Source organism: Hakea prostrata, chromosome 8 (genome assembly GCF_041222555.1).
Source record: "Hakea prostrata isolate BN-2017 chromosome 8, UWA_Hpros_2, whole genome shotgun sequence".
Lineage (NCBI taxonomy): Eukaryota > Viridiplantae > Streptophyta > Magnoliopsida > Proteales > Proteaceae > Hakea > Hakea prostrata.
In genome coordinates this window covers 40,228,292-40,238,555 of record NC_142607.1, presented here as the reverse complement: position 1 = coordinate 40,238,555, position 10,264 = coordinate 40,228,292, and the positions used below count along the sequence as shown (strand labels likewise).

At 38.2% G+C, this 10,264-nt stretch overlaps 1 protein-coding gene across 2 annotated transcripts; it reads right to left on the bottom strand.

Moving 5' to 3' along the window:
- Window positions 1-4,497, bottom strand: LOC149007850 (FAM210B-like protein). Of its 2 annotated transcripts, none has more exons than XM_089167322.1 (4): window positions 4,208-4,497; window positions 3,936-4,124; window positions 3,659-3,826; window positions 1-464 (listed from the first exon to the last, which is right to left on the bottom strand). In XM_089167322.1, exons 1-3 carry the CDS (start codon window positions 4,439-4,441, stop codon window positions 3,668-3,670), a joined length of 582 nt encoding a protein of 193 aa, XP_089023448.1. In that variant the 5' UTR covers window positions 4,442-4,497; the 3' UTR covers window positions 1-464; window positions 3,659-3,667. The 2 variants fall into 2 exon arrangements, with proteins under 2 accessions (XP_089023448.1, XP_089023447.1); XM_089167321.1 differs by having other exon boundaries at window positions 4-464; window positions 3,655-3,826; window positions 4,208-4,496.
- Between the last annotated feature and the right edge of the window lie 5,767 nt (window positions 4,498-10,264).

Sequence of the window (10,264 nt, the reverse complement as noted above, 5' to 3'; positions counted from 1 at the left end):
ATTTTCGAGATTGCTGGAATTAGTGGATTGTTTTCACAGAAAAATGCTAACAACATAGTCTACTCAAGGACGAAATTTGAGTGTGTTACATAATAGATATTAGGGGGAATATGTATAATTTTTTTTTTTGGAGCTGGCAAGTTGATATTATGGAGGGGGGAATATTACTAATATATGTGCCGCCGGATTGGGTGCTAACCCGAGATTTACCTCAGATAGATGTCTTCTGCATGCTAATATACTGTATGCTATTGAACTTTCTTCATTCCAGATTCTTACAAATGGTAAACTCCTGGTTTGCCTTAGTTTTTTAAATCCATACTCACCATGCATTGCCATCTCTAGCTCTCTTTCCTATGAACACTTGTTTAATCAATGCCATTCTCCATAGAAGCTAAAGTCATGCCTGCTTCCATCTTATGATGGCTCTGATATCATCAGTGAGCTCTGGTGTCGGATTTCACCTGCAAGGCAGGTTGAACAGAAGCTGCTTTGGTGCAATACTAAAATGGCAGGATTTACTAAAAAGGAATGGTGCATGTGATACGGGATAATGAACACATCTTAATCAAACTAACAGGTGGGAGTATGAATTTAATAAAAAAGCATAATAGGCAGTAAAAATATCCAAGACTTAAAACAGTTTTCCCTCGAGCAATCGGTGTTAAAGACATAAATGCATAATGGAATTACTTCTGCAAATCTCTTGAACTGGTAAATAGTTAATTTTCTTGGAGGGATATAAGAGACCACAGACGGGTCAAAGAGCTCTGTGACAATGAGGATGAGAACAATCAAAAGTAGAATATTCAGAGAGCTCTGTGAGAATGAGGATAAGAACAATTAAAAGTAGAATATCTTCTCCTTTCTGCCCTTACCGAGATTCTGTTCTTTGTAGGATCTCTAACTTTTGATTTCTTCCAACAGTTTTAGGGGGATTTTGTAACTGAAGACGTGCAATGTCTGTGTCAAACTCTGGTTCCAAAAATTTTAGGTGGCTTTCATCACTGAGGACAACATCTAACCCAACTCTAGTCTAGTGTAGTGCCAGTAGTTCATGTGTGGATATCAGCTATCCCTACTTTGTTTTGAAATGATCAATGTAGCCAACCCCATTTAGCTGGGAAAAGGCTGAGTTTTCATTGTTGTTGTGGTGTACCCCCAATTTCCCAGCATGCTAATTTCAAGACAATTACTCTAGTTGTGTTTTAGCTACATATCCTTGTACCTGAAAACTGAGGGAATTCATTTAAAATTGTAGCAAGGCACATCTACTATAATGGACTGTAACTAGCAAATTGATACCCAGAATATTAAAAGATACCTATAAGACACCTAGTACTTACCCCAACCATGGAGGTGGAATGGATTGCATTTGCTTTCCTCCTAGTACCTAAAGGCCTAGACACCGAGATTCCCAGGAATGACTTTCATGTTAATGCTCCTCAATGACACATTAGCATCACTTGTTGCGAACTTGATGAGATTACAGCTGAACATGAAACTACTCTGGAAGTCCCAGTTCCGATGAGGCAATTAAGATTGCAGGAAGGACTACCCGAACAAAGTTATGCAATCCTGTATCTAATGCATTGAAACTTTCCATTTCTAATAGGCAGTTCATTTCCCTTCAAGGGGATGTAGAATTGGTCACTCAGAATCACCATGGGTCCTCTTGATATATACCTTGTAAAATATTGTTGCATATACAACTGTATTGAGAAGCACAATGAGCCCTACTGATATTTTACTTGTCAGGTAGTGTTACCATACAATGACGCAGACTTTTACAATCATTTATGTTCTATCTGCAAGAGCCACAGACAGTGAGTTCTCTTCAATGAAATGGATGATTTCCCAAAAATCTTGTTGGTCCTCTTGGTTATATTTTCTCTGTAGTCAGTTTGAAAAGAAAGTTTAAAGAGGTAAATGGCATTAAGCAACCCCAAGCCCCTCATTACAGCGTCGGATCCTGTGAGAATACTGTACCAGCGAAGTCACCAGAATGGCCAAAGGGTAAAAGACACAGATGGCCGCCAGTAAGACACGATACTCAATGTGTAGAGATTTGAATGTGTGACAAGACTAAACAAGTGGTATCATGAAGATTCACACTTGATCTTTTGTTCAAGTGATTGATCTAAGCACCAATGGTTAATCACAGCAATACTATTCCCAAGTATCCTCTGATTTTTTTATTTTTTCCTTTTTCCTTGATTTTTGGAAGGTTGAATGAAGATAATTCTGTGTTTTATGATTAACAATGGATCCTATGGTTTCATGAGTAATTTGAACAGACTAATCAATAGATGTGTCTGGCTACTCTTCACAAGGATACAACAGAATGATAACAAGCTGAAAGCTAATGAATTAAACAAGAAAGGTAGATACTTGCTGAAAATATTGCTCCATCTGATGGACCTTATGGAGAGATACATCAAACCTTTAAAAGCACTTTAAATATGGGATCACCTTACATGTTAGTACCATAGCACGGCTTTACGGGAATTTTTTCTCATTTCTGGCTGCAAACTTTGGTCAGCCTAAAGTGTTTTGTCGTAGACAGGTAGTTCCAGTTTTCTTTGTTGCTGCAACTTTTAGTGCACTGTTTTAGGCTTTTGCCTGTTAGCAACTACACCTTTAGATTTCTTGATCCCATTCTTTCCCTAACCCATGAACAAAAATTCCATCCACTCAGATTTTGTGCGAGGCATGACCGACCCACCCTCTTCCCCCCCCCCCCCCCTCAACCTCCCTCCCCCCTCCTGCCTCCCCCTACAGCACCTCTCTCTTGATCATCCCTTTTCACTCCCGCCCTGAACTTTCTCTTCATTTCACCCAGCCTTCTTCGGAAGGCTCAGCCTTGTTTCCCCTCTGCCCCAATTCTTCCATAGCCCCTGACATAGCTAAGTGAAAATCATGCCTCGTTGGCGACTTCATCCACCCTCATGCATATGGGAAAACAACTGTCAGGTCTCATGAGAAGACATTTGGAGATGCCAAGGCATGTGGATCAGTAGCTAATCCAATGTAAAGTTGATTAATATATTTTGATACCTGCGATTCAGTGATGAAGAAAACCTTTATTGGTGCTACGTCCCTCGAAAAGCTTATTTACTTAGCTTTATTTGTTAGTTCATTAGGTTCATAGCATCTGAATTATGTCACAGATTGTGGTCTCTTCTCTTGAAAGTATCCTATGATAGAAACTGACCTTATCCTACAGAATATCAGAGTGTTGAATTTTGTTGTCATGGAACTCCAAAAGGATGGTCGAGTACTGATCTAAGCATGCAGCAGTCTCATGTTTGATGACTTTTAAATGGAAGATGCAATGGAACATGCATCTTTCTCATCCTCCACCCCCCCCCCCCCCCCCCTCTTTTCCTTTTCTGAAGTCTGAATTGAGTTTTCAAGACAACATGATGTCCCAAATTAAAAAAGAGTTATAAAGTCTAAGTCCAACTTGTTTGTTTGTTTTAAAGCATCCTAATGTCATGTTTTCTGTAGCTGTGATGAAAAGTAATGTTTAATGGTGAAACAGAAAGAGAAGAAAGAAAGAAGAAAAAAAGCTCAAACCTAGAATCAGAAAATCATTTTCATTCAGAAGAAATTAAAAAGTATACAAATGGAATATGTATGGCTGAAGGGTACCAACATAACAAAATCACTTGTCTTTCTGAACTTTCTTCCCGATCCAGCCGGCTACAATGGGAGTGAGAGCTACGGTGGGAGGAAACCTGATTGGAGATGCAGCTTTATGTGCAGCATATGCCAGAGCAAATGTTCCAACTTTTTCTCCAGTCTCAGAAGCAGGAATTCCCACCTGGAAAAGAAAAAAACCAGAATATTCAGTCTCCATAGAAAGAAGGAAGAATTACAAGCACAATCTTCAATTAGATAGAAAAATTAGATGTTCTAACTTCTTTCTTTACCTTCTGCAACAGTACTTGTACATCAATGCCTGCACTAACGAGGATGTAACACAGGGAGAAGGAAATCAAGGAGAGAGTAATCGAAGTAGCAAGATATGCTCCCCCGTATTTCGCCAATAGCTCTTTAGCTTGATCGCCTTTGGATTTCTCACCTTCCCCTTCCTCTCCTTCCTCTTTCGAGCTAAATATCTGTCAAGTATAACTCCATTAAATCGAGAAAGGTAAAGTGAGCACCTATTTGAATAACGAAAAATTCAGAATCGATAAAATACCTTCCATAGACCAGCTTCGAGACCGAATTTCTCTGTAATTTCTTCAGGAGATGGAGGGGTTGTTGTATTGGCTTCCTCTGTCTTTTCTTTGAGAGCTTTGATTCTGAAGTGCTTAAAATCAGATTTGCAGCGAAGTGGAGATACATAGTTATACAGAACTCGTTTATTGCTCTTCAAGAGCGAATAGGAAGGAAAGTTGGAGGAGAGAAGAGGGAAGAGCAGAGCTGCTGCCATTGCTACCAAAATATCTGTCTTATCTATCAACCGCTTACAGCTATGGAGCAGAAGAGCAACGGAGAGAAGGAGGAGAGAGAAACGAAAAATAACAAAAAAAAAGAGAATATTTGTGTATTTACGCTTTTAACCCATTAAAGTCCTTTTTGCTATCAACTTTCATTTTTTTTTTTCTTAAATCATTTTTCATTTGTGTTTGGTATCTATTCTTAAGCCTATTATGACTATGAATTTATGACTTGAAAAACAATAGTACAAATATTATTTACTCAAAATTTGTAAAAAAAAATGTCCCATTGTCCTTCCCATCTACACTTCAATTGACTTTTATAAGACCACCATCAACTAGCATCCCATAAAAATAAAAAATAAACCATTATAAAACTACGTCCAACTATTTACTTGCCAAGCCTAAATGGTTTTAAGTATTGATTTATTTTAATAAAGCCAGCATGAGAACAAAGATTGACACCAAAAAAGGTGTTAAGATTGATTTTGGTACTATTTTTCAATCTCTAAGTAGGTGTTTGATAATGATCCTACGCAAATAGTTTTTATCGTTTATTTATTTTCAGATAATAGAAGAACGAATGGTAGGTATTTGTCCAAACAACTCATTCTTTCACTCTTAGGCTGCGTTTGTTTGCTGGAATAAAAGTGGGGTGGGAAAATTATTGAAAAAAATGTAGATTTCTTATTTTTTCCTTAAATCCCAAAATGGTGGATTGTTTGGTTGCTTGGGGTGGGAAAGTGAGAGGCAAGTTCTGCTGATGTAGCAGCCCAACTTTCCCACCCTAAGTCATTTTAAAACCTCACATATTTGGACTTTGTGGAAAAGTTGAAAAAAGTAAAAAGTGGGACCTACCACTATCACTTTTTCACAAAATAGATAAAGTTTTGTGAAGGTGGGAAACCAAATCGGATTTGTATTTTGCCCATTTCATTAATTCAAAATAAATGAAGTTTAGGGTAAAATTGACATTTAATCTTGATGCGGATCAATTATGCTTCTGGATTCGACTGAGCCTCCTCTTGTATCTGGGACGATGAGTCCTGCAAGAAAGGTTATATGCGGGTCGGCTTGTGTGCCGGGCAGCCGCCTCCGATGGCAAAGTCAGATAATGAACAGAGTAAGGACTCGTGCAAAAGCTACACAAGATTATACTCAGAATGTATTGGATTGCTTACCAAGGAGATGCGTCCCCTATCTTATAATGATTAACTTACCTTATACGTATTTGGTAAGTTAGCCCAATAAGGGCTATTGTTTCTTCTAGGATCATGCTTCCTTGTCGTTGGTCCGATTCAATCAGCTGCTGAGTTGACCTTCTATATCAAAGATGATTGCTATATATGTGGCGTATGTTACGCTTTTGGTCATGGATGATCGGCATCTTTCCCGATTAACTAGCATGTGGAGCCCCATCCGGGTCAGACCCGGTCGGATAGAAATCTTCCGTATCATAAGCCCCCTATTCCGGACGTTGTTTACATCGTGCGGGATAGCAAGGAAGATTAAAAAAGATGCAAGTCCTTATGGAAGGTGCAAGATGAATGGGATTGACCCGATTCAAATAATTACCTTAAAAAAGGTGTAAGTCCTTATGGAAGGCGCAAGATGAATGGGATTGACCCGATTCAAATTATTACCTTAAAGAATGTGTTACCTTAAAAAAGGTGTTACCTTAAAAAAGGTGCAAGTCCTTATGGAAGGCGCAAGACGAATGGGATTGGCCCGATTCAAATAATTACCTTAAAAAATGTGCAAGTCCTTATGGAAGGCGTAAGATGAATGGGATTGACCCGATTCAAATTAGTACCTTAAAAAAGGTGTAAGTTGACCGGGATTGTAGAAGGACCCACACGGGTTTCCAACCGATGTCTTTGATCATTGTAAATTCTCAATCCTCCCGATCGTTGTAAATTCTCGATCCTCTTGATCGTTGTAAATTCTCGATCGTTGTAAATTCTCGATCCTCCCGATCGTTGTAAATTCTCGATCCTCTCGATCGTTGTAAATTCTAGATCATCTCGATCATTGTAAATTCTCGATCATCTCGATCATTATCACGAGCAACATGATCATTCCCTTGCGAAGCTCGTCCATATCTGCTGCCGTAGCATACCCCTGAGGGCCTCGGGATGTGCATTTCCCGTTTGGATTTTCAACGACCAGGTTCCCCTCGGGAGGATCCTGTTCCACTCGGGTTGAGTGGACTCCATCGTCTTGATGTGTTTGATCTTCGGGAATCTGATTCCCGCCAACATTTTCTATTCGGGAACGTCTATTATTTCCTCTTCGTCTTGGCATGACTTGAAGATTTTGTCGTTCCCACAGACTGCGCCAAACTGATGCGGATCAATTATGCTTCTGGATCCGACTGAGCCTCCTCTCGTATCCGGGACGATGAGTTCTGCAAGAAAGGTTAGATGGGGTCGGCTTGTGTGGCGGGCAACCGCCTCCGATGGCAAAGTCAGATAATGAACAGAGTAAGGACTCGTGCAAAAGCTACACAAGATTATACTCAAGAGTATATTGGATTGCTTACCAAGGAGATGCGTCCCCTATCTTATAATGGTTAACTTACCTTATACATATTTGGTAAGTTAGCTCGACAAGGGCTATTGTTTCTCCTAGAATCATGCTTCCTTGTCGTTGGTCCCATTCAATCAGCTGCTGAGTTGACCTTCTATATCAAGGATGATTGCTCTATATGTGGTGTATGTTACGCTTTTGGTCATGGATGATCGGCATCTTTCCCGATTAACTAGCATGTGGAGCCCCATCCGGGTCAGACCCGGTCGGATAGAAATCTTCCATATCAAATCTGGTTTTATAAATGGGGTAGCATCATCTTTTGATTTCTTAATTATAATGAAGGACAAATTAGACATTACATATTCAAACTTAACGGCAACTTAACACCGTTATAAGGAAGGGGGCAACAGTAATTTCGTAAAGAACAGGGTTTTATTAGTAATAAAATCAAACTACAGGAGGGCATCAGTAATTATCCCTTTATAAAACCTTTCAACAACCGGTGCTCCATAATCTTTTGAAGGAACATGCCTATACGACAACCACTTTAGAGGATAACTGTAATAGAACAATATCTAGTATTTGTAACTGCTACCAATTTCTAACTTAATGCATTTTTCTTGTTTTATTAAAAAAAAAAAAACCAGAGAGTGGACTGGGTTGAGGAAATTTGGGAAGTTTTTCATTTTAGTTTTGAATCATATGTTTTTGCTATATAAATATGAATGGTAATCAATTTGCTGACTTTGACCCAAAAATGAAAAAATCAATTTGCTGACTATCTAGAAAAAACTTATGTAAAACAGTCGTCTTTTTCTAGACTTTGATGGTTGTTTCTTACTTTCATTGAAAAACCTACTTTCTTAACCTCTAAGCAATCTTCTTAGAGAACTCAATACAATTCTTCTTTTGACTGAGAAAATAAAAATAAAAATAAAGTATGGACAACTACGCTGCAGTGCTGTCTTATAGCTTGCGAGTTTTCAAATATTAAAAAAAAAATTTGTAAAATTTGTAAATATTAAATTGAAAAATATAATCTAGGGAGAGGGAGTAAAATAGTCCCCCTTTCTTTTGGTAGAAGAATAGCCCCCATTATTCAAAAAAAAAAAAAAAATCGAAGTCTCTAAGTAAGAGGGGAAGACTTTTTTTTTTTTTTTTATTTTTATTACGGACTTAAATAAATTGTACACAACATGTCCTCTCTCTTTTTTTGGGCTCATCTCCATAACAAGGATTCGAGGTCCATAAGTCCCGGAGATGGGGAAGAAAGGGGAGATTAGGAAAAGTCTAGATCACTTCCCTGCAATGTGCTCTCCTAATATTTTTTTCACCACACATTATATAGGGCCCACGTCTAAACATGATAAAATAACTTACAGTAACTCCTAATGATATACATGAGTCTCACACAATATATGTGGTGAAAAAGAATATTGTGTGCTTCCTTTTCGAACAAGTGATCTAGGCTCATGGGGAAAAAGTGTGGAAGAATGGAGACTTGAACTTAAGACCTCATAGCTATATAAGAGTCTTTCAACACTGTGTTACAAGCACATCATTACTTAATACCTCCTTGAAGCAAGGTGACTCGATTCCATGATGCCCTAAACTGCTGCTGTTCATTGAGGCATCACCAACCATACCACTTATGCAACATCAGAACTTCATTGATAATAGTTCAACATCTGCAATAGATTTCGAAGATTTAACCGTTCACTTTTCTTTGTGAATTCTTCTAATCCAAATCCAGCCCCAACAAAACAAACCTATCACCTAATCATGGTTGATTATCCTAATCCACCTTGATGTTGACAGCTATTTAATTTAATCTCTAATATCGATATAAATTTTTTTTTGTAAAATTTCAATATAAATCTATATGATGAAATCTGTATAATAATATTCATGTATATATTCAACTCTTGTCCACCGAATTCGAATATTTTAACCCTTTTTATATGTGTATGGAGGAAAAATCCTTTGAACCTTTATGATTTGTGATACTATTTCATTACATCTCATTGGTTGTTTAAAGAAGTCTTTTTTTTATTTAATTATGATTATAATTATTTAATATAACTTGCGAAACCAAACAATACATCTCATTGGTTGTTTAAAGAAGTTTTTTTTATATTTAATTATAATAAAAATTATTTAATATAACTTGCGAAACCAAACAAGCCCTTAAGCCTCTCAAAGAAAACTTGTGGCCGGTAGTGGGAACTCCCTTTCTGCTAGGGACTTCTTCAAAGAATATCCGCATAAACAATAATAAAAAAATATTTTGTGGGACCATCACGCAACTACTTCGTGGTGCCACGTCATTCGCTTACCAGATACCGTGCCGAGATCCATGTTGTCTAGCAGTCATAAACAAACCCAAGTCAACACATTTTTCATGTGGTACGAATAAAGGGTAATTTGTAATTTGAACTTCGTGAAAACATTGTTCCATTCAATCTTGACCGTCTAATTAATCATCTGAAACAAATGGAGAGGCGCTACTTCATTTAGATGCTAATCGTATGGTCAATATCATCAGAACAGCAACTTATCAGAAAGCAGCATGAAACTGAACCAAGGGTCAACGATCCAAATATTCCATCCTCCCAGACAACCAATAATTACCAGAAAGTGAAATGGAGGACAAGAGATGTTCCAAATAAACGGCTATGATTTCCTCCAGTGTTGATATAATCTAGAATTCCTCTTGCGCTGTGGGCGTTGAGGGCTCCCTCAACCCTTCCTCTCTCTCTCTCTCTCTCTCTCTCTCTCTATTTCTCTCTTTCCCTCTCTGGTCCTTCGATGACGCAGATTCGACGGAGGAGCTCTATTGCAGAGTACAGTCTTTCCTTCAAGGAAGACAACCCAAGCTCTCCAATCTTTAGTTGTGGAAAGAAAATCTCTCGTGTTGTAGATGACCTCGAGCTTATTTCTTTGGGATCAAAGACAAGATACACTTCTTTGAAGGATTTGAGAATCCAATCTCCAACTGAAACTACTGTTGGTGCTCACTCTGGCTATGAGATCTGCATAAAAAATCCTCTTGTTAAGCAGGCTGCTTGGGCTTATTTACAGCCAAAGTATGTTTCGCAGAATTCTTCTGGTCGACATTTCATTATGCGGTTGTTGGTCAAGTTTTCCAGGGAATACTTGAGCGGCCCTGTTATTCTCTGTTCTGAATTCATAAATCGACATGTTGTATCAAAGATCACCTGTGCTTTTCATCAATTATTTGGATTGATCTGGGCTGGAAAGAAATAAAGGAATACGAATGGAGA